This window comes from Lampetra planeri, chromosome 51 (assembly GCF_965212315.1).
Source record: "Lampetra planeri chromosome 51, kcLamPlan1.2.h2, whole genome shotgun sequence".
Lineage (NCBI taxonomy): Eukaryota > Metazoa > Chordata > Hyperoartia > Petromyzontiformes > Petromyzontidae > Lampetra > Lampetra planeri.
The window spans coordinates 7,784,338-7,809,337 of NC_136157.1; the positions used below are offsets into that span (position 1 = coordinate 7,784,338).

At 53.9% G+C, this 25,000-nt stretch overlaps 1 protein-coding gene across 1 annotated transcript in view; it reads right to left on the reverse strand.

Moving 5' to 3' along the window:
• Nucleotides 1-20,451, reverse strand: part of LOC144734462 (diacylglycerol kinase delta-like) — a 70,074-nt gene extending 49,623 nt beyond the window's left edge. The window contains exons 1-2 of the mRNA XM_078616656.1: nt 19,805-20,451; nt 697-807 (exon numbers count right to left, since the gene is read on the reverse strand). Of these exons, the coding sequence (XP_078472782.1) occupies nt 697-807; nt 19,805-20,191 (498 nt within the window). The 5' untranslated portion in view covers nt 20,192-20,451. The remainder of the gene's footprint in view (nt 1-696; nt 808-19,804) is intronic.
• Nucleotides 20,452-25,000: the final 4,549 nt, after the last annotated feature.

Below are 25,000 nucleotides of genomic sequence, written 5' to 3' on the forward strand. Positions count from 1 at the left end.
ATTATTATTATTTAGACCATCAACCAGAAAGTGCTGACCATGTGGCCCTCCCTTCAGAGACAGCTGCTGACAGAGAGCGAGTGACGCTTGCAACTCCTTTGAGTTGGTGGTCTGGACAAGGCTGAGAGCACTGCACACGCGACACGCCGCTCACGTGCACGCGAGGCACAGACAGGGTGTGAGTCGTCGCTTCCTGCCTGCACGTGAACGGTGCACTACCCTTGGTGTGGGTGGTGCACTACTCTTGGTGTGAGTGGTGCACTACCCTTGGTGTGGGTGGTGCACTATCCTTGGTGCGAGTGGTGCACTACCCTTGGCGTGGGTGGTGCACTACTCTTGGTGCAGGTGGTGCACTACCCTTGGTGTGAGTGGTGCACTACCCTTGGTGTGAGTGGTGCACTACTCTTGGTGTGAGTGGTGCACTACCCTTGGTGTGAGTGGTGCACTACCCTTGGCGTGGGTGGTGCACTACCCTTGGCGTGGGTGGTGCACTACCCTTGGCGTGGGTGGTGCACTACTCTTGGTGCAGGTGGTACACTACCCTTGGTGTGAGTGGTGCACTACCCTTGGTGTGAGTGGTGCCCTACTCTTGGTGCAGGTGGTGCCCTACCCTTGGTGTGGGTGTTGCAGGTGGTGGTGCAGGTGGTGGTGCACTACCCTTGGCGTGAGTGGGGGGGGGGGGGGTCGGGCACTCGCCTTGGCGTCCTTGGCGTAGTAGAGGGTGCGTCCGCGCAGCTTGAAGTAGCGGCGCTTCCACCGCTGGAACGAACTCGTCTGCTTCATCAGGAAACCCTCTCGCACGCTCGTCTGTGACGAGGAGGAGTTGAGGTGGAGAGAGGAGGAGGGGGAGAGAGGAGGAGCGGGCTCTGGTTAGCCGTGCGCAACATCGGACGCACAAAGCAGCAGCGGCGGGGTCGTCGTCGCGAGCGCCTGTTTTGTATTCTGGGAGAAAAATGAATAAAGTGAAAATAGACCGCGGCAGAAGTTTTTGCATCACTACGATGGTCGTTCGGTGTCCCGTGGGGGGGGGGCGGGGGGGGGCAGCGCTCGCGTAATGCGTCTCGTGTCAGCGCGTGGAACGAGGGGCAGAGGCGGATATAGATGTCGCCCCCTAGGGGGAATCACGAGCCTTTTAAAGAGTGCCCGACAGTAATTTACGAAATAAATAAAATCCTGCGTGTTCTCTGTGGTAAATATATAAATAAAATTAATATTTAGGGGTGCAAGGGGGGTGGTGGGTAGGGTTGCCCCCCCCCCCCCCCTTCCCCTCCTGCTGTGGATCTGCCACTCACGAGAGGTGCCTTGACCCCACTAAGGCCCACACTGAGAGGAGCCTTGACCCCACTAAGGCCCACACTGAGAGGTGCCTTGACCCCACTAAGGCTCACACTGAGAGGTGCCTTGACCCCACTAAGGCTCACACTGAGAGGAGCCTTGACCCCACTAAGACTCACACTGAGAGGAGCCTTGACCCCACTAAGGCCCACACTGAGAGGTGCCTTGACCCCACTAAGGCTCACACTGAGAGGAGCCTTGACCCCATCAAGACTCACACTGAGAGGTGCCTTGACCCCACTAAGGCTCACACTGAGAGGAGCCTTGACCCCACTAAGACTCACACTGAGAGGAGCCTTGACCCCACTAAGACTCACACTGAGAGGAGCCTTGACCCCACTAAGGCTCACACTGAGAGGTGCCTTGACCCCACTAAGGCCCACACTGAGAGGAGCCTTGACCCCACTAAGGCTCACACTGAGAGGAGCCTTGACCCCACTAAGACTCACACTGAGAGGTGCCCAGGCTTCACTGGGCCATTGGGCAATTTTTCTTTCTTTCTCAACAAATCCGATTGCCTAATCTCCTCGCATAATTAACATGTATTCGTATCGTTGTTATTATTATCATTATACACCGGTGTGCTGTACGAGTAACGCATTGGCACGTTCTGTTTACGTGACAAACCTTACTAATTGGCTGTGTCGGGTGGTGGCGGGTGTAACGACACGTTTATATATTTACACGATCCAATCCACAAAAAACCTCTATTATGGAACATTTTTGTATCTGATCTTCACCTACGGGGGAGGGGGGAGCGGAGATAGAATCCGGAGAAACCCCAAACAGAAACAGGGGGAAGAACACTGACGGGACTGCACGCAGACACTGTCCCCAGTCGGGCCTCGAACCCAGCGCCTCTGGCTGCGAGGCGCCGGCGTCACCGCAGGCGCCACCCTGCAGCCCATCATGGACGTAACCACTCACTCACTCACCTCCACTCACCTCCACTCACCTACACTCACCTACACTCACTCACACTCACCTCCACTCACCTACACTCACCTACACTCACTCACCTACACTCACTCACTCACCTACACTCACACTCACCTACACTCACTCACTCACCTACACTCACTCACCTCCACTCACTCACTCACACTCACCTACACTCACTCACCTCCACTCACCTCCACTCACTCACCTCCACTCACTCACTTACACTCACCTCCACTCACTCACTCACTTACACTCACCTCCACTCACTCACTCACTTACACTCACCTACACTCACTCACCTCCACTCACTCACCTACACTCACTCACTCACCTCACCTACACTCACTCACTCACCTACACTCACTCACTCACCTACACTCACTCACTCCATCCACTCCCTCCACCAGCTCTCAACCACTCCACTCCCTCCACTCCCTCCACCTGCTCTCACTCACTCACCTCCCTCCACTCACTCTAATCCCTCCACCTGCTCTCAACCACTCACTCATCCCACTCCCTCCACTCCCTCCACCTGCTCTCACTCACTCACCCCACTCCCTCCACTCCCTCCATCAGCTCTCACTCACTCACTCACCCCACTCCCTCCACTCCCTCCACTCCCTCCATCAGCTCTCACTCACTCACTCACCCCACTCCCTCCACTCCCTCCACCAGCTCTCACTCCACTCCAACCACTCCCTCCACCTGCTCTCACTCACTCACTCTACTCACTCCACTCCCTCCACCAGCTCTCACTCACTCCACTCCCTCCACTCCCTACAGCTGCTCTCACTCACTCACTCCACTCCCTCCACTCCCTACACTCACTCACTCACTCCACTCCCTCCACCAGCTCTCACTCACTCACTCTACTCCCTCCACCTGCTCTCAGCAGTCGGCCTAATCTCTCGCGACAGTGACCCTTTGTGGATTAACAAGCCTACGTCGTGAGAAGCCTGTAATTGCATTCGACTAATTAACAATATTTAGTATGTAAAACAAAAAAATCGGTTTCGTTTCTTTAAGGGCGATGTAAGGCGATGCTTAAAACACGAGACGCGATCGTGAAGCCGTCCTCGTCCAGAATGTTATTGACAAAACAGATAACACCCCCTTGTCGTCTCATTCACCCGTGTCGTCAATGGCATGGATGAAAGGTGATGATCCAGGAGGGCCATAACAAAGTTATATCAACTGATATGATGCCTCCTCCACATATCAGTGATTTCTTTAGGCATTCCGTCAGCCACACGGCATTCAGGAAGTGGATCCCATCAGCAGCACCGGTTTAATACAAGCAAGTTCTGCACCGGTTCTGACATTCAGTGTCTCATCAGCAGGGTCGGGCTTGCTTGAGCCACTGCTGGTGAACTGCCGGAAACAGCATAGGCAAGGGAGGATGTTAAACCACGTGTCACCACTACTATGTGATTAGAAAAGAAAACTCGTGTGTTTAGTTATGGCGCGCTTTGTGCGGGGAGACGTGGCCCAGCGGTAGCATTGCAAAGGTTCACGGTTCGAATGCAGCGGCCACCCTGGTTATTACTGTGGGTGATTTAAACATAATATATCGGGGTGCCACGGTTGCGAGATGTGAACCGCCTTGCCGGGTATGCAGGAGGTCGTGGGTTCGATCCCGACCCAGCTCTTGAAATATTGTGGGGGGGCTTTGTGTTACTGAATTCGAAAGAAACCGGCTCTTCTTGTTATTTTGGTTGCCGATACCTGGTCAGGAGACCAGCTCTTGGCTACTGCTACAATTGTCCACCGTGATGACATGAAGCCACTTCGTTGAGCGATCGTTGGTGATATCCAGGTCGCTCCTGAACAGGAGCTCTATAGCTCAGTGGGGCCTTACCTGGTAAAATAAAAATTTTATTAAAATAAAGTGCCACTCACCACCCCCATTGGGGCCCTGCTGGGAGTGTGAGAGGGGTCCGTGTGCGGGAGCTCGGGGCTGTTGCTGGAGTGGGATCCCCGTCGTGCAGTCCCAGGTCGTCGTCGTCGTCATCTCGTCGTCGCTAAACGTGTCCGCTAGATGCGCTACGAAGGATGGCAGTTGGCTATCCCAGTCAGCGCCGTCAGTGTTAGACGGTCAGTGTTGTGTACAGGCTGAGTTGGCACGTTCTGTTTACGTGCCAAACCTTACTGATTGGCTGTGTCGGGTGGTGGCGGGTTTCACGACGCGTTTATATTTACGCGATCTGACCCAAAACACCTCTGCTATGGATCTTGCAGCAAGTTACGGCATGGGTGAAGCGACTATCCGCAGCATAAAACGTAACAAGGACAATATCATGAACTTCTCCAGCAACTTAGATTCTTCAAGCTAATTTAACTTAAACATCAGCAAGACTCGTTGTTATACTGTACTTCTATGGCGCAATGCGCGCCAGATAGCGAAAAAACGACGTGGCTTGGATTTGAAAGGACTTACTTCATGATTGAAAACAAATCTGCAAAACCGACAGTGCATTCCACATCAAATCACTCGACATCAGTGACACTGACAGCTCCTGCTGTGTCCTTCGTGCTCATTGAATGCAGTGCTCGCTGAGAGCACGTGCGCCACATATTAAACACAAAGAACCCCCGTGTAACCTCAACAGACTGTTGGGGCAAGTGTTGTTAGCGAGCACACGAGGTGATGATGGTTTGCCAACACCTCGCTCGGCCGCCTTTGTCTCCCGAGTCGCGATTGTTCACACATCGCACCAGGTACGCATTTGACACTGAGTCGACCTAGGGGTGGCCTAGAACCGGTTCAGATAATCGTCACGGGCGTTGGTGGCCGTGAGCGAGAGTCGGAACTCTCCAAGTCTTTGCCGGGAACGGAGCACAACGCACTAACTGCTGCGCCACCACTCCCCTCCCACACGCACACAAACATCCATCCTACCGTATTCTCCAGATAAGGTGACACTTATTTTTAAAACACCAATTTTTTGTTACAGCAAAAGTTAAAGGTGCGTCTCGTCAATGCGGGTAAAGGTGTGTTCGTGCGTGTGTCAGTGGCCACACTTTTGTGTTCGCCACTGACACAGAGAGGCTCCGGCTGCGGTGAGCGTCTGACTTTGCGGAGCGCCCGTCCACTCGGAAGAACGCGGTAAAGCTGAGCACGTGGGGGGGCAACACGCAATGTCGTCAGGTCTGCCCACTGGAATACAGATGACCTGTTATGGGCAAATCCCTGCGATGGAGTGGACACGGTGGACTTGCAACTTCTCGCGAGATATTTTCTGTTTTCCCTTCCGAAACGCTGCTAGGGGATTGTCGGCGTAAGGCACTACCACTAGGAAAATAAGAAACGCAAAATCGTTAATACTGTAATTCTAGACAAATGATTTGGCGATGCTCGCATTGGCAGTGGTGATACGTGCACACACAAAATAAATAATGAAACTCAACACTGTGGCGGCAAATGTAAAAAAATATATAATAAAAGTCGACGTTTCGGTAAACGACCCTTCTTCACAGCACACGATAATCATCTCATCATTGGAGCCCATATTCCTCTCATGGTACGCGTGCCGCACGTGCTCACACGATGGATGAGGCATGCCAAGTGAAGTCCCTCCCTGTTGTTCGGAGTCGCATGCGCGGCCAGCTGCAGCCTGCAAGTGTCACGCTGGGTATGACCACGATGCGTGTGTGCACGTTGCACTTCTTTCGCACCGTACGTAGCCAACCCTGTTAATGGGAGGTGCCGGGGGAAGGACAGCAAACTCCGAAACACAAAACAGCGCGTGGAGGTTGCTATGGACGGCTGCGACGCGACGTGGTGTGGGCAATGCCGGTGCAATCCATTGTTGCGCTGTACTTCTACGCTCCCGCGTCGATGCTCCGTGAGATCACCAACCCGCACCGACCAGCGTGGTGAAGTATGGTTAAATACCCCCCCACCCACCCACCACCAGCCCTACGGGCGTGGGCAGGCCCTCATCCAGCAGTGGATATCCATGCCGTGCGGAGTGTGTCCACACAATACATTGTTCATGCTGAAGCGAACGTCACGCGGCAGGTGACTGCGGCAGCTGAACACAGCAGTGAAGCGACGTCCATCTACACAACCACCAATAGCACAACCATCGACACAGACACACGCAGCCCCCAATCTCGCGCGCGATGCAAGTCGCGTGCTCGCACGTCTCCGCCTCGACCCACTGCTGGATGGATGAAAGCCTCCTCACCACAGGGCGGGGGCTTGTTTTTGACCATACTTCACCGCGCTGGTCCATCAGTGCTGCAGATGGGTGCGGGCCACGTGGTCGCGGGAAGGGGGGTGGGGAGGATGAAGATCGACGCAGCGTCCAGGATGTCTACCAACCCCGCTCGCTCGTGTCAGCCGTGGCTCGTACGGGGGGGGGGTCGAACCCAGGTCGCCCTCGTGGGTTGACAGCAGCGGAGCGCCGCTAACCGCTGTGCCACCGCTCCAGCCCCCCCCCCCCCCCCCACATCTTGACACGTGGTTTATGAATTCCATCAAAAAGCCCCCTCCAAGCATACAGCGCGATACTCCGAGCTCGAACGCAATCGCGTGGCGGTGTTGCGGAACGCGCGGCTACCCCTCAAGCCCCTCGCCCCCCGTTTGTGTGTGTGGGGGGACTGGGGGGGCCGCCCCCCCCCCGAACCAACCTTCCAAGCCATGCCGCGTCACTCGAGGGATGCTCCCACGACCCCTTCCAGCGGCCACGCCGCGCGTCTCCTCTCCGCCGCCCCCCAAGGCTCTCTTCCCAACCCGTCACTCGTAGGCAGCCACCGCCACCGCCGCCACCGCCACCACCACCACCGCCATCATCTCGGAGCCGCTTTCGCTGCTGCCGCGTCTCCTGCCCTCCCCGCATCGGCGCTGTGACACCGCCACCACCACCACCACGGGGGTCCTCTCGGCAAACCCCACCCAGAGGTGATGGTGGTGGGGGGGGACCCTTGCCGAATCACCCCCAGCACCTCCTCCTCCTCCCCAGCTCCCAGCATCCCTTCCCTACCCCCCCCCCTCTAACGCAGCAACAGCAGCGGCACCACCACCACCACTCTCATCCGCTCCAATTCGTTCCTCAAGCGAACCTCCTCCCCAGCCTCCGCAAAGCGCCGTGGCTATTTTTGGCACGGAGGTGAGGGCTCGAAATAGCAACGCGGTTTCCCGGATCCCTCCGGTGGAGGGGGGGAGGGTGGAGGGGGGGTGGAGGGGGTGGTGGTGGGGGTGGTGGGGGTGGTGGGGGTGGAAGTGGTGGTGGTGGGGTAGTGGTGGTGGTGGTGGAGGTGGTGGAGGTGGTGGCGGGGGTCGAGGTGGTGGTGGCGGTGATTTTTGTTTACTTCGTTACCCACCCCCATCACCCTACCCCCACCCACCCCCATCATTCCCATCACCCCCCAACCCCATCATCACCCCCACCCACCCCCATCACTCCACCCCCACCACCCCTATCACCCGACCCCCACCCACCCCATCACCATCACCCCCCCCACCCCCATCACCCCCATACTGTCGACCTTCACTCGCCCGTCTCCGTGAGCCCCGTGCGTGGCGTCACGACGGGAGCTCCTCACTGCCCACCGCGACGTGTGGCCACGCGCGTCTCGCGGCTGAGTCCGCGGAGGTCGCGAAGTGTCCGGCCTCGACCACCGACCACCGACCACGCCGTGGGCGCAGCCGTGAGAGCTCGGCTGCTCGCTCTGTCCGCGTGTGGTGCTGGCCACCCACCCCACCACCACCCCCCGTGTTGTACCACAGTGCTGGTAGCCTCCACACAGAACCGGCCCTAGACCTTTGGGGGCCCTAAGCAAAATTTGGTTGGAGGCCCCTTTGATGTATGATTTTTTTTCACCCACTAGCTAGCAGTGACTCTAGGGGGCCCTCTGCTGGCCACGGGGCCCTTTGCAATTGCAAGGGTCGCTTAGTGGCTGGGCCGGCTCTGCCTCCACAGGCGCTGCTGCTGCTGCTACTCGCTACTAACGGCACTTGCCCCCAGTAGCCTGTCAAAGCTTCGCCACGAACCCGGCGAGCCGAGTTCGATTCGAACCGCTCGTGGCTGCCAAGAACACCAGCGGCGGCAATGATCTGAACCGGTCCCTCGGCCTCCCAGTCGCGGATGCGAGGCGTGTTAACCGCGACACTCGGGAGACAGAGGCGGCGCCATAGGTGCTCGCTAACAACACTCGCCCCAACAGCCACTTGAGGCTACACGGGACGTGCGATCTTTGTCTTTGAGGGTGATAATGTATGCACTGTCCAACACCATGCGAGACTAGGCTCTAAGGAAAGCTGTCTCTGGTGTGGACCAACCAATTTCAAGGACAGTGCATACATTATCAGAGTTGTATTTTTTGTTTGCATTCCGACCGCAGGTATTGTGGTCAATGCAAACATGACTCCTTGTAAAAAAAGGTGTCAGTTTTGTTGCCAGATAAAAGGGTAAAAACCCAATTATCATAAGCCAAGCACACATCATCATTATTATTGTCACCGGTGGAAGAGCACTCGGTGGAGAGGCTTCCTCGACGGCTGAATAATAATGATACTAACAGACTCTCGAATTGATGGCGTAACAAGTCGAGCATTAGCATCACAAAGCCGCCCACCGACTTTCGCTGAACGAATGCGCGCATCGCCAAGCGCAGCCTCGTGGCACAAAGTAAAAACGTCGCAACTCGCGGGAGGGAAAATGGGGCCCCTGCCGCTGGCTGGAGAAAAGAGCTTCATAGCTCATCGGATTCCTCAGACATACAGACAGATTCAGAATTGGGTGTTGGGGGTGGGGCAGGGGTGGGGGGGGGTCCTTAAACAGTTCCTGTAGGAATGTCGCCGCTTCCCTCCCCGATAAATAAAAGCCAGAGGCTGCTCGTCTGCTTGAGCGCACAAACAACGGCAAAACAATTAAAATTAAAATTAATAAAAGTAAAATAAAAATAAAATAAAAATCACGACGTTTCGGAGGCAACACAAGCTTCCGTCTTCAGGTGGAACCGTCACAGCACGCTTGCTTTTTACCTACGTGACTTTACCGAAAAAACCTAAGAATATGAATACTTGCAGTCACGAAAGCTTCAAATCTAGAAACAACAAAGGCGTTCCAAAGGCTGCGCTACCCCCCCCCCCGCTCCCACCGCCCCCCCCCCCTCGCCGTCTAAATATTTGTTCGGACAAGCAGCCAAAGCCGTCCCGTTTTAAACCTCGAGCCTGCGACTCCTCCTCGCCGCCCGCCTCCACGCGCGCGCCTGTTTCTCGAGACGCGAACGCGACGCTTCCCCGCGCGCCGTTCTCACGCGCACGCTATCTTTAGCGCCTGGCGGTGCTCGGGAGGGAGGAAGGAGGGGGTGGAGGCGGTGGTGGAGGAGGTGGAGGCGGTGGTGGAGGAGGAGGTGGTGGAGGAGGTGGAGGAGGAGGTGGATGAGGTGGAGGAGGAGGTGGTGGAGGTGGTGGAGGTGGTGGAGGAGGTGGAGGGAGGAGGTGGAGGCGGTGGAGGAGGAGGTGGTGGAGGAGGAGCTGGAGGAGGAGGTGGAGGAGGAGGTGGTGGAGGAGGTGGAAGAGGAGATGGCGTCACGGTCGCGGGATGATTTAACCGCGAAGTTGACAGAGCACCGGGAGCAGGAGAAGGGTCTGTGACCCCCTGAACGCCGTGACGTAACGCGGCTGACCCCCCCCCCCCTCTCCACCCACTCCCCCTCTCCACCCACTCCCCCTCTCCACCCACTCCCCCTCTCCACCCACTCCCCCTCTCCACCCACCCCCCCTCTCCACCCACCCCCCCTCTCCACCCACCCCCCCTCTCCACCCACCCCCCCCCTCTCCACCCACCCCCCCCCCTCTCCACCCACCCCCCCCCTCTCCACCCCACCCCCCCCCTCTCCACCCACCCCCCCTCTCCACCCACCCCCCCCCCTCTCCACCCACCCCCCCCTCTCCACCCACCCCCCTCTCCACCCCACACCCACACTCCCCGGGTTCGACTCCCGACTCTGGCGCGCCGTCTCTGTGCACTCTGATCGTCGTTCTCGGCCCCTGCTCTGCGCCGCGGGTTATTCCTGGCCCACTGGTTTCCTCCGAATGAGGCCACACAATGCCACTGCTGTTGGCCGAAACACCACGCGGCAGAATAACTACCTGCAAATTACTCAATTGGCATTACGCATGCTGCTGCATATAGCATATCTTCATAATGGCACTGTGAATATGCTTAATTATCCCCTGATCGAGTTCCTATTACCCAGCTCGACTCAAGAACGGCGTTGGTTCTTATTTGCTGGCTTTGGAACTCCCTCCAAAGTTCCGATAACCTTCCAATGCGTACATTCTCGTCGTACCGCACGAGTAGTTCGGCACAATGTCCGACGTTTCGCTCCACGTGCTTCTGCAGAAACTAAATGCATCCAATGCCGAACAGCACACGGCACAACATGAACAACTGCACACTTTTGATGTTACCAGATAGGGCCACTGAGCTATGTAGCTATTTTTCAAAAGTGACCTGGCCACAAATGATAGCTCAGCGAAGTGGCTTATTACGTAAAATGTATAGCAGGAGCCAAATCCTCTAAACGCGTGGTGTTGATTCTAAACGTGGAATGGAAAAACCAGAGGACCCGGAGAAAAAACCACGGGGAGAAGATGCAAACGCCAAATATACAGCAGCAGGCGTCAGAACCCACGACCTCCTGTATACCAGGCGAGGGAGTTAACATCTCCTAGCCACTGTGGCACCACGGGACAGCCACACAACACAACCGCGAATACCAACGCATTGGCTTTTCTTAGAACGTCGCTCAATTGAAGAAGCGTTATTGCTTCTTCCCTGCAGCGCTATCAGTGGTGCTGCCCTACTGCGTTGCAGCGCCTCGACTTAATTTGTCACTCGATGTTTCCGAATCACTGCTCAGCTGGCAGGGTCAGGGAATACGGATTATCGGCATCAGGCCCCACCGCTAGAATACAAGGCACAGCTGTCCGTCGTAATTCTACATCGTTATAATTTACCCCATAATCCTATAAGCCTACGAACAGGTTTATACAATCCACGACCACAAATAAAGGCGAGATGGACGTGGCGCGGCCAAAATCATTTCCCGGAACGGTGTCCCGGACTGCCCCGTCCGAAAGGAGACGCCGGCGATTGGTCCTCGGCGGCCACGCGCCCCGACACGGGCCATGTGGACGAGTCGCCTCGCCCCGGGGGTCGCCCGGGGTCAACACAACGAGCCGCCCCGCGCCGTGAAGCGCGGCGCAACAAATCCGAGCGGACGCGCTCGCTTCGGCCGAAACCTCGGCGGGGCAAAGCCGGGCGCGGGCACGGCGCTGACCGCCCCACGCCTCCTTCACGCGAGCTCTGCGTCACGTGATGAGCGTCAAGGCACGTTAGGATTGTCACGCGGTGGTGGTGGTGGTGGCGGCCGCTCCGTGACACAGGGTGGTGCACTGCTCGCTGCAAGAGACGTTCCTCCGCACAAGAACTCGCTCATTGACTGCAACGGTGGCCTCCACCGAAGTCTTGTTCATCCGAGTTTACGTAAATGGCAACAAGACATCACTTGAGGCTGCATCGTAAAATGCCACCTCCTTCTGTGTTGATCGTTGCAACGTGCGGGCAGCTGCCCTTTGAAAATAATAATGATGATGATGATGGCATCTATGCAGACTCGAGTTGCCGTGCGAGTGCCCAAGCTTGAAAGGCAGTGGCCTCAGGTGGCTGGGTCGCCCCCCAAAGGAGCAAAAGCTGCGTCAGAGCACTGAGCCCACAGGAAGAAGGCAAATAGATATGAATAGTGTTAACAGATACAATATTAACTTGAAGAATTAACGATTAAAATGTTTAATGCCAGGGTTAATGTAAATGTAATAACCCGATGTGTCCTGAATTTTGGGCCAACCTGTACATAGCACCACCGCGTACAAATAAATTGCCTTGTCCTCCCCCTGAAATGAAAAATGTGTAAACGTTGACCTTTGCTGCACGTGCCTGGCGGCTCGCAATAGCACAGCGGAAGGGGAAGAGTTGCGCATCGAAATGTCACGACGCGTTGGGATCGTCACGCGGCAGCGCCGTCGTCAGCTGCACAGGGTGGTGCGCTGCTCGCTGCAAGAGACTTTCCTCCATCTCACGGCAATGGATGGCGGTGGCTACGCAAGTGGTCTGTAATCGAGCACTGTGGAGGCAGCGAGGGTTGGCGGACCACACACAGATTGCAATATGTCGCGAAACTCCCTTGCCGTGGGCAGAGCACGGCCGCTCTTCGGAGCGGCCGTGCTCTGCCTTGGCAGTGTGGGCTGACATCCGTCCCTTCTTCACGGGATATAGTGTTGCCCCCTCGCACGCGTGGATTTTCTCCGGGTCCCTCCGACGTGTCTGAACGCTCATTAATTGGCCGAAAACATCTGCACGAACGGAGGACCACAGAGCTTGGGCAATTGTTGACAGCGCCGGCGCTCACCACCCGGCTGCTGCTGCGCGTGCTGCACGTCTGTGGTTCCACCTCCTCCTGGCGTCTCTGGAGTCGACCTCGCTCGGCGAGAGCGAGCAGATACCGAGCCACGGCGGCGACGCGATGGCGTTGTGGTTAAGATGACAGTCGAACAATTTGAATGCAATAAGCCACCAACCACATTTGACCCCAAGGTACCACAGATTGCGTGACACGCCAGGCCTAGGCCTTCAGGGCGATCCTGGGATACGTCGTCCGTCACAAGATTTCACGATGATAGCAGCGTCCGTTATAGATTGTATAGATCAGAGTATTTGGCTGCTAGAAATTTCCGCATGATAAGCCACTTCGTTGAGCTATGATTTGTGGCCAGGTCGCTTCTGAAAAGAAGCTACACAGATCAGTGGGCCTTGCCTCGTAAAATAAGAAATAGTTTTTAATGAAGACTTGGTAACATGCTGGGTCAATCTGACCTCTGGGTCGGCCTGACCCAATGTGCTGTGGTTACCGCTGGTGTGTGCGCGTGCCTTAGCGCGCTCTCGGGATCATAAGACGCTCATGAAAATAAGAGGCACCCCCACGATCCAGAGAAAATGGTAATAATATTCACTCAAATATTAATCCCTGCAGTCACGAAAACTTTTCCACATAGCTTTGAGATCCTTCAACAAACTCCGGGATAAGAAAGCTCAGCTGATCGAGTCTCTTACCTTTCTGAAGATATGCCGCGACTCTGGGGTAATACCAATCGCATTTACACTGACCTCTGCTGCTGTAACTTCTTCTAATGTAAAACCAATTATTTCCAGAACTAGCTTAGCTCTTATCTCAGAGAAAATCAGACTTATACGCACCGAACTAGATCAGTTAGACAAGACATTCTACAAATCACACTTATAATTGACGGCAACAATGTCCACATCGGATTGGGAACATGTAGACAATATGACTGCCTCTTCAGCTGCCACTATGTCGTCTAAATGTAAGGACAACTTGATTTCCAAATGTAACCTCCTCTTCAACAAAAGACCGGACCCACACATCAAAAAGCTAGATGTTAACAAAGTCGTAATTAATCGCAGTAACAGTTCTATTTCCGATGGTCTGAAATCCGTTTTAGCTAAAGGGCTAAACTTTGCAGTCACACCTAGACACATACCAGTTAATGATATCATTGCCCAAGTAGACGTGGCTCTCAATGGCCTGGGTCACATCGCTGCAGACGTAGCAAGATCTGAAATCGCTGCAACCCTCAAACACGCTAAAATGCCAGCTAGCAGCCTCAGCAAAGATGAGAGTTTTGAATTATATAAATAAAAAAGAGGGATGACATTGTCATCCTCTCAGCCGACAAGGGCAATGCCACTGTCATCATGGATAAAATAGAATATAACAAAATTCAAGAATTACTCAACGATGGCAGCTATACACCAACAGCCTCGTCATACAAACCAACAAAATCATTTCTGATTCAACCGCATTAATTGATCAAACCAAAAACAGTTCTCGTTGAAACCTTCTGCTGCCAGGCCACCAAGATTATATGGCTTACAATAGATACATGAAGATACACCCCTTAGTCCCATTGTCTCTACTATCAACTCCCCCACCTATAAACTGGCTCGTTTTTTGTCTGAAATCCTGCGGCCTTTCACTGGAAAAACCACCTCTGCGGTACTAAACTCTACTCACCTGGGATCGCTAATCAAGGGTATTTCCCTGTCCCCAAACGACCTGCTTGTCAGTTTTTACGTAGTTTCCTTATTCACCAAAGTTCCTGTACCTGACACCATCGCAATCATTGAAGACTTGGTTCATCAAGGACTGAATACTGATGTACCCCCCTGGTGAGACACTGCTTAACCAATACATACTTCACTTGGAATGGAACTTTCTACAAACAAACTGAGGGCACCACAATGGGCCACCCCCCCCCCCCCCTAGCTCCAGTTGTAGCCAACGTTTTCATGGAGAAATTTGAGACTGACACCATCCACATTGCCACTCTGCGCCCAACCTTATGGAAGAGGTACGTGGATGACACTTTTGTCATCTGGCCACATGGCCGGCCTGCTCTAGACCAATTCCTCGACCACGTCAATTCCATACACCCAGCCATCAGATTCACCATGGAAGTCGAAAAAGATGGCAAGCTACCTTTTTTGGATGTCCTAATAAAAAAGAGACCTGATGGTTCAATGAACCACTGTCGACAGGAAAGCTACCCATACGGATGCTTACCTGAAACCGGATTCCCACCACCATCCATCCCAGAAGAATTCCCTCATCAAGACTCTGCACCATAGAGCCCAATGCATCTCTGACCGGGAACACATTGCCAGTGAACTCAAGCACGTACACCAAGCTCTTAAAGCTAATGGTTACTCTGACTACACAATCCGCAAAGCCATCACTCCAACCACGAAGAAGGACCCTCTTGAGGAGCCATTCAAAACCATCACCTTACCCTACATTGTGGGGATCACAAAAAAGATCTCCAAAATCTTGAATAAACACAAGATCCAGGTCCGATTAAACATAGTACATAAAATCCGTGATCTGGTCCCGTCTGTAAAAGATGTGGTTCCGGACATACAGTACCCTGGCGTCTACAAACTGAGTTGCCTCTGTGGTAGTAGTTACATTGGAGAAACCAAACGACATGTCTCGGACCGCATCCGTGAGCACAAAGCAGATCTAAAACACGGTAGGACCAACACCTCGGCCGTGGCAGATCACTGTTACAATTCAGTGGGCTCACATGCCATTGACTTCTCCAAGACAGAAGTTATCTACAAGCCATCTGGCTACCATGAGAGATTCGTTCATGAGGCTATCCACATATACAAACACAAAGACAATTTCAACCGAGAAGATGGATTCTGGCTTAGCAATCACTGGAAGGATTTGATAAACCATTTCGGGTCTTAATTGATTGTGTTCGCGCTTTCGGTGACTTTCAGACCGCATTCCATTCTCTTCTTCTCCCCCCTCCTCTTTTCCGAACAAAGATGGACTCGTTCATCCAGAGGTGTGGACTCGAGTCATGTGACTTGGACTCGAGTCAGACTCGAGTCATGAATTTGATGACTTGCGACTCGACTTGGACTTGCATAACAATGACTTTGTCCCACCTATGAGATGTGGACTCGAGTCATGTGACTTGGACTCGAGTCAGACTCGAGTCATGAATTTGATGACTTGCGACTCGACTTGGACTTGCATAACAATGACTTTGTCCCACCTATGAGATGTGGACTCGAGTCATGTGACTTGGACTCGAGTCAGACTCGAGTCATGAATTTGATGACTTGCGACTCGACTTGGACTTGCATAACAATGACTTTGTCCCACCTATGAGATGTGGACTCGAGTCATGTGACTTGGACTCGAGTCAGACTCGAGTCATGAATTTGATGACTTGCGACTCGACTTGGACTTGCATAACAATGACTTTGTCCCACCTATGAGATGTGGACTCGAGTCATGTGACTTGGACTCGAGTCAGACTCGAGTCATGAATTTGATGACTTGCGACTCGACTTGGACTTGCATAACAATGACTTTGTCCCACCTATGAGATGTGGACTCGAGTCATGTGACTTGGACTCGAGTCAGACTCGAGTCATGAATTTGATGACTTGCGACTCGACTTGGACTTGCATAACAATGACTTTGTCCCACCTCTGCGTTCATCTGACCAACTGCCAAATCGCTGTCCGTGGTGCTGACGTTAAGAAAAAAAACGCCACTTTTTTCTAATTTTCTTGCTGTGGATTTCACACCTGATGATGATTGCTTGTGTTGCAGTCGAAACGTCGTGATAATTTTATTGTTTTATATATTTTTTATTTTATTATTTCCCTTCTACGTGACTTTACCGAAAAAACCAGGAATATAATATCCACTCAGTTGACGCTCTCCCCGGGTCCCGAGGAAAGGAGGTGTTGGAGATGCGCAGCGGTAGAGTGATCACCGCCCGTTGTAGCGGCTGACGGTTCGAGTGCAGCAGCCGCCCTGGTTAATACTGCCGGTGTTATAGCCACTAAAGACACGACTACCGTACGCGCCGTCCGCTTCAAAGCGGAGGTTAAAGGTCCCGTGAAAAGAGCTTTATAGCCCATCGGATTCCTCCCGGCGAGTCTCGGTGACTCACCAGACTCACTTTTGAGGAGGGCCCTGTCACACTGCGGCGTTCGGCCAAGAATTAAATTGGTAACGAGTGATGTTGAGCTTTGTGTGGGGCGGCACCTGGGGCTCACGCACCTACTTGCTGTACCGCCCTCTGCTGCCCACCGCGCTAGCAGCACAGCGTGCTCTGTTCTGGATGACCGCAGTCACCACACTGCTACTGGAGAGGTTTTTTAAAATTACATTTCGATTTGTGCATCGTCATCAGGGTGTCAGCATCTCCTACTGCCACGGTTCGTACGAGCTGTCGTTGCGTGTGTGACGTGGTTGGCTACGTACGGTGCGAAAGAAGTTCAACGTACATACACACCATGGTGGCAAAAGTAAGGGTACAATACAACGTATTTAATATTTCCATGTGTAACATGTTGTTGTTGATAATGCCTCTTCTATAATATACCGTATATTGTTAATACTTAAACGTGATGTATATGCCAATTGCCTTACTCCATGAAACATACCGCATTGCCAATAATTAAGATGTATGTGTCAAATGGCTGTGTAATATATTGGTGAAAATTAAATAAACATCAAGGATCAAACACAGCAACAAATGTCACGCTCCGTGCGGGTGCGCGAACCAGCGACTCGCGTGTTTCTACCCACAGACGCGCTCTTACTATGCGGTGTTAATCCACTCAGATGCAGAAATATTGTGTGTGTGTACTGTGTGTGCACTGTGTGTCTACTGTGTGTACTCTTGTGTCGACTGTGTGTGTAATGTGTGTACTGCGTGTCGTGTGTGTACCGCGTGTGTACTCTGTGTGTAACACGTGTACTGTGTGTGTACTGTGTGTGTAAAGTGCGTACTGTGTGTGTGCGGTGTTTATACTGCGTGTGTGCCGTGTGTAATGTGTGTACGGGTATGGAGCGGTGGCGCAACGGTTAGCGCACTGCGCTATGAGCAGCCCAGAGCACGACTTGCATTGAGTGGCGAGTGCGAGCTGGAGCGGTCCCGTCACCAACACGCGCCGACCAGCGTGGTGAAGCATGGTCGAGGGAAGATTGGTCAAGGGACGCGGCATTGTCAGTTCGACCCTCGTCCAGTAATGGGCTCGATCCAAAAGAAGGGGCCGTCAATTACGAATCATCAGCCACGACAAATCCACTGCTGGATGGAGTCACTGCAGCGTGTTACTCGCTCCCGCTGCCTGTGGAAGGACCTCGGAGGAGTACTTGGCCTGCTCTTCCACGCTGCCCGGCACGTCTTGGAAGGGGGTAAGAAGTAGGGCTGGACGATTAATCGACTTAAAATCGAAATTTGAAACAATGCGATTAGCAAATCGCAAAGGCTGCGATTTTTTGCGATTTGAAAAGTCCTGTTACTTTCTTATTGTAATTGTTTTATTTATTATTATAACTTTATTTATTTAACTTAGCAATTGTTATATGTTTGATTGTTCTATTTCAATTACAACATCTTAAGAAATACACGTTGGAAGCAATTCATATATTTTAAGTTCTCATTCCTTAAATTAGAATATATAGAGCAGTTCATACTGGTAGGCACCTCCTGGTTACACCAGCCCACAGGGGATTATTGTGTCTGTCCGTCCGTCGTGCATCCAAAAATGGGAGGGGTGGGGCTGGGAGGGTGGGGAAAGGCTGGGTGCGGACGGTGGGGAGGGGCTGGGTGGGGAGGGGCTGGGCTGGGCGTGGGAGGGGTGGGGCTGGGTGGGGAGGGGCTGGTCACCCCGTGGTGCCCTTATAAAACTCAACGTTTAACCTACTCACGCCGGCTTGTGCCCGCCCTCACAGTCGGGCATATGTGCGGAAAACACCACGCCGCCGTTGACCCTGGCCATTGACCGAGCAACTCAACGTTCCTACCAGCTCCCTCCGCAGGACAATGTGTTATTTTAATGGCATCACGTGGTAATGCTCCATCACATGTTTTTAATCTATTACACAGTGAATATTGAACTGAAGCTTGTCTTTAAAAAAATTTTAATCGCAATCGCATGTGAGTGTCTAAGTGCTGCATGTGAGTGTCTAAGTGCTGCGTGTGAGTGTCTAAGTGCTGCGTGTGAGTGTCTAAGTGCTGCATGTGAGTGTCTAAGTGCTGCGTGTGAGTGTCTAAGTGCTGCATGTGAATGTCTAAGTGCTGCATGTGAGTGTCTAAGTGCTGCGTGTGAGTGTCTAAGTGCTGCGTGTGAGTGTCTAAGTGCTGCGTGTGAGTGTCTAAGTGCTGCATGTGAGTGTCTAAGTGCTGCGTGTGAGTGTCTAAGTGCTGCGTGTGAGTGTCTAAGTGCTGCGTGTGAGTGTCTAAGTGCTGCGTGTGAGTGTCTAAGTGCTGCGTGTGAGTGTCTAAGTGCTGCATGTGAGTGTCTAAGTGCTGCGTGTGAGTGTCTAAGTGCTGCATGTGAGTGTCTAAGTGCTGCATGTGAGTGTCTAAGTGCTGCGTGTGAGTGTCTAAGTGCTGCGTGTGAGTGTCTAAGTGCTGCGTGTGAGTGTCTAAGTGCTGCGTGTGAGTGTCTAAGTGCTGCATGTGAGTGTCTAAGTGCTGCGTGTGAGTGTCTAAGTGCTGCGTGAGTGTCTAAGTGCTGCATGTGAATGTCTAAGTGCTGCGTGTGAATGTCTAAGTGCTGCGTGTGAATGTCTAAGTGCTGCATGTGAATGTCTAAGTGCTGCGTGTGAGTGTCTAAGTGTTGCGTGTGAGTGTCTAAGTGCTGCATGTGAGTGTCTAAGTGCTGCATGTGAGTGTCTAAGTGCTGCATGTGAGTGTCTAAGTGCTGCGTGTGAATGTCTAAGTGCTGCGTGTGTCTAAGTGCTGCATGTGAGTGTCTAAGTGCTGCATGTGAGTGTCTAAGTGCTGCATGTGAATGTATAAGTGCTGCGTGTGTCTAAGTGCTGCATGTGAGTGTCTAAGTGCTGCATGTGAGTGTCTAAGTGCTGCAGGGCGATTATTCACAGTCGGTACCTTGCTGCGGATTTGGCCCGAGGTGGACACCTTACGGATGAGCTTCGGCTGGTGGTGATGGTGGTGGTGGTGGTCGTGGTCGTGATGGGACGAACTCTCCGTCTCGCTCTCAGAAGAGTCGTCAGCGAGGAGGCCGCTCTCCGGAGCAGCAGCAGCGGCGTGCAGCTGATGATGCTGCAGCTGAGGATGCTGCTGCTCATGATGCTGATGATGATGCTGCTGCTCATGATGCTGCTGGTGGTGGCGGTGAAGCTGTTGCTGGTGGTGCTGGTAGCTCAGGGAGAAGTCGCGAGCGGGCGAGGAGAATCTCCCCTCCTGCGCAGAGAAGGGGCCGCAGGGTTCACACTCAGCGCGCCTCGAGCAGAGCTGCGGCGAGCGCGCGTCCATGACGCGGGGGGAGCCACGGAGCCCGCGGGGGGGGAGCCACGAAGCCCGCGGGGAGCGGGAGAGCCACTCACTGGGCGCGCGCGGGTCCAATGAGCGCACCGTGAAACAGCCCCGGGGTCTCCCACCACCACCACCACCGCCACCCGTCTCGCCTCGCCAGGGACTGGGGGAACGTGGGCGGACAAGGGGCTCGTGCTGGGTGGAGGTGGAGGCACCGAGCGGCGCTCAGCAGCGCGATGCGCAGCGCGGCTCGGGGGTTCCACCGCCGCCGCTGCAGAGCGCAGCTCCACCACGCCCCCCCCCCCATCCTCACCCCTTCCCTTCCCCCTCCCCAGCGCCTCCCTCCCTCCCTCCCTCCATCCCTCCTCGCTCTTCCTCCCCTCTTGCTTCCCCTCCTGCCCCCCTCCATTCCTCCCTTCCTGCCGCCTTCGCTTCCTTTATCCATCAACTCCCCCTCCACCCCTCCCCCTGTCCCCACCCCCCACCCCTCCCCCCCTGCCCCACCCCCTACCCCCTGTCTCCACCCCTCACCCCCTCCCCCCCTGTCTCCACCCCTCCCCCTGTCTCCACCCCTCCCCCTGTCTCCACCCCTCCCCCTGTCTCCACCCCTCCCCCTGTCTCCACCCCTCCCCCTGTCTCCACCCCTCCCCCTGTCTCCACCCCTCCCCCTGTCTCCACCCCTCCCCCTGTCTCCACCCCTCCCCCTGTCTCCACCCCTCCCCCTGTCTCCACCCCTCCCCCCCTCCCCCCCGTCTCCACCCCTCACAACACGAGGGTGGTGGACGGCCAGCACCACGCCCGGCCGCCCTTGTCTCCCCAGTGCCGAACACACCCACCACGTGCGAGCAAACGCACAACACCAACCACCACGGCGCTTGTGCCAGGTGCGGTGCACCTCGAGGCCACGCGAAGTGTCGAAGGTTCGCGGGCAGGGAGGTCACGTGGGTTGGCTGACTGAGATGACCGGCACGCTCACAGCCACGCGTATAAAGTTCCCCCGTGTAGCCTCCAGAAGCTGTTGGGCAGAGTGCTGTTAGCGAGCACGCGGGAGGGCTGGAGACGGCCCTGCTGCGGCGGGGGTGGTGTGGCCGTCAGTTCCACGACGGGCGACCGCCTTTGTGTCCCCGTGCCAATTGGTTACTAGTTCAGCACTAACTGATTGTGTGTTGGAGAGTAAACCCACAACATTTACAACTCGAGTCCGACGTTTCGCTGGTGATTACTACCAGCCTCATCAGGCGATAGCCAGAATTGCACTATTCCCGCTCATGACCAACATCGGTGACGATTATCTGAACCGGCACTGGGCCTCCCCAAGGTCGACTCAGCCTCAAATGAGTACTTGCTGCGATTTGTAAACATCGCCACTAGGGGAGACAAAGGCGGTCGGGCGTGGTGCTGGCCACCCATCCCTCGTGTGTCGTTGCGGCCTTCAGAGGTGCTCGCTAACAGCACTTGCCCCAACATTCTGTTAAGGTTATAGGGGGGGATCTTTCTTTTGTGTGTTCATTCATTAATCCAACATCAGCGATGAATATCTGAACCGGGCTTGACCCTCCCTTTACGCCGACTCAGCCTTAAATGAGTACCTGGTGCGGTGTGCAAACATCAAACGTGGGGTGACAAAGGCGGCCGGCCGTGGTGCCGCTCGCTAATGGCACTTGCCCCAACAGTCTTGCTCAGGCTATCCGGAGGATCTTTTTGTTTGCTGGACTCACTGTGGGTGCTGTGGATCGTGTAGATTGCGTCTTGTGTTTACGCACAGAAGCTAAGCGGTGTTTGACCTCGGATAGTGCCTGGATGAGTGCCCGCGAATGCATACACCAGGTGCTGCTTAGGGTGGCGACCCACAGGTCGGAATCCTTTAGTGCACCGTGCTTCCATCTTCACCATTCCGTCTTCACCAATCCATCTTCACCAATCCATCTTCACCAATCCATCTTCACCAATCCATCTTCACCAATCCATCTTCACCAGTCCATCTTCACCAATCCGTCTTCACCAACCCCTAACATCGTCCAGCAGCGGGTTGACAACGCTATTTACATGTTCAAGAGAACAACAACAACAACAACAATATTTGCATATACAATTGGCTGACGTTTTGGGGTCGCGACCCTCGTGTTAACGCGATTGATGTTTCCACTGATGGTCGTGGGCAGGTTGACCCCGTAATCTCCGCGTGGCACTTCCCACGATGACGCAGCTGGTGCTGGAGTATTTCAATACTTTCGTTGTAATGTAATCGTCGATCACTTTAAGCGATACGGTATCATGATTACGAGCGGTGTCGTCACAGCGGTGAGCGAGCACGGTGTGCTGGCGTCCTCAGTTCGATCCCTGACCACGGCTAGCATCAGTGGTGAGCGGCAAGGCCGTAATTATTATAGATATTGGGGGGACACATCACCCCCAATATTCAAATATGCTCAAAATGCCCCCCCCCCCCAATATATTGCTATAAAATAGATTATTGTGGTTATGGTTGTACTTTATAAATCCCTAATCTCTGCCATTACATACGATGAAACAAGAAAAGGTAAAAAAAGAAAAAACAGAGCAATCTAATACAATACACTATTAGACATTATTGTTAAAAATAAATAAAAAGTCGATCCCATGTGTTGGTGCATTTTTAAATATTTTAGGCAGGAAATTCGTTTTCAAATTTCGATATTTTTATGGCACGTTCTCTTTACGTGACAACCCGTACCAATTGGCTGTGTCGGGTGGTGGCGGGTTTAAACGACACATTTATATTTACGCGATCGAACCCCAAGCAGCAACAAAAAACCTCTGTTATCGGTATTTTTCCCATCATTTTTTTTATGTTACGGTGCCATTGACCAATGTGCCGATTTTTATTTTTGTTGAGTCAAGATTGATCTGTTTGTTATTGGGAGTTAGTGCACAACACTCCACTGCCCGTGCTGTATCGCCAAGCAATCTGGGGGTCCACAACGAGCGCGATAGCGACGGTGACGACGAGAGGCTGCCAGGGCCCGTGGCCGACGACTCTGATGGCGCAGGGAGGTCGAGACGGAGCCGATTTGCCCCCCGCGAGAGATTAAACCTCCGCCACGGCCTCGGCGCCCCCTCGCCACGTGGTCAGTGCCGGGTGAAACTCGTGCGGGGCCTGGAGCATGACGTTATAAAGGGGCCCTGAAACAAACACACGTAAATATTAAAACACAAATTTGTACTTGCTTTGTAAAGTTATTGTATGTTTTCACTCGCTATGCAGCCAGATAATACGACTCATCGCTAACCTTAAACACCCAGTCGTTCGTAAAAGTTGAAGGCGGTATAGTACTATAGTAATAGAGCAAGTGCAGAATCACTGAACCGGAATTGATGGCTTGAAAGCATTTGGCGCGGGGGGCCTTGAAAGTGCGGAGCCCGTAGCGACATTAGTAGCACTGGCTGTGGGGCGCAATCCTTGCGGGCGCTCCGAGCGACACTTCACCAATGGTGCCTCGTGCCGCGTGCTCCCGTTGTGTGCCGCTCGAATGCATCCCCCGCCCCCGTAAACTCGACTCCCGAAATAGCTATCGCGGTATAACAGAAACTCCTACTACGGAGGGAAGTTCGCCCAGCATTGGTCCAGGGTAGCTTGACACTGCCAGCCCATGCCTCCCATCTCATCTCACTCGACTTCACTTCACGCACTCTCCGACCTCTCCCCTCTCATCGAACTCTTCGCAACGCACGAATCTTTGTGTTTTTTTTAAGATTCTTGTTCTGTTGTCGCAATTATTCGAATCGCGTGCTCGGCGGTGGGAGGGAGGGGAGTGCACTTTCATTCTCGAGCCCTCTACAACCAGCTGCTTGCTCTGCGCACCCGGCGAGGGAGGATGGGGTTTGTCGTTTGTGGTTGTTGTTTGTGGTTTTAGTTTGTGGTTGTAGTTTGTGCGAAGTCTACAGAATAGGCGCTCGCTCGCCGCCACCTTCATCAGGCTGAGCGGGGAAGTCGTCCTTGGGAATTCGACTTGAAGGCTGAAACTGTTTAAAAGTAAATAAACACAAACACACAACTGCCAAGGCCTCGCCTACTCGCCGGGTGCATGGTACCAACACGCGCGTGTGCGCGTGCTAACAGCACTTGCCCCAAAAGGATGGTAAAGTCTATATGGGAGATCTTTGTCTTTGTGCGTCTGTCCTATGCAGATGCAGCCAGCCGGATGCGCGTGAGTGATCGGTGTGCACTGTGAATGGCAACACGCACCACGTGATCGGTGTGCACTGTGAATGGCAACACGCACCACGTGATCGGTGTGCACTGTGAATGGCAACAAGCACCACGTGATCGGTGTGCACTGTGAATGGCAACACACACCATGTGATCGGTGTGCACTGTGAATGGCAACACACACCATGTGATCGCTGTGCACTGTGAATGGCAACAAGCACCACGTGATCGGTGTGCACTGTGAATGGCAACACGCACCACGTGATCGGTGTGCACTGTGAATGGCAACAAGCACCACGTGATCGGTGTGCACTGTGAATGGCAACACGCACCACGTGATCGGTGTGCACTGTGAATGGCAACACGCACCACGTGATCGGTGTGCACTGTGAATGGCAACACACACCACGTGATCGGTGTGCACTGTGAATGGCAACACGCACCACGTGATCGCTGTGCACTGTGAATGGCAACACGCACCACGTGATCGGTGTGGACTGTGAATGGCAACACGCACCACGTGATCGCTGTGCACTGTGAATGGCAACACGCACCACGTGATCGGTGTGCACTGTGAATGGCAACACACATCACGTGATCGGTGTGCACTGTGAATGGCA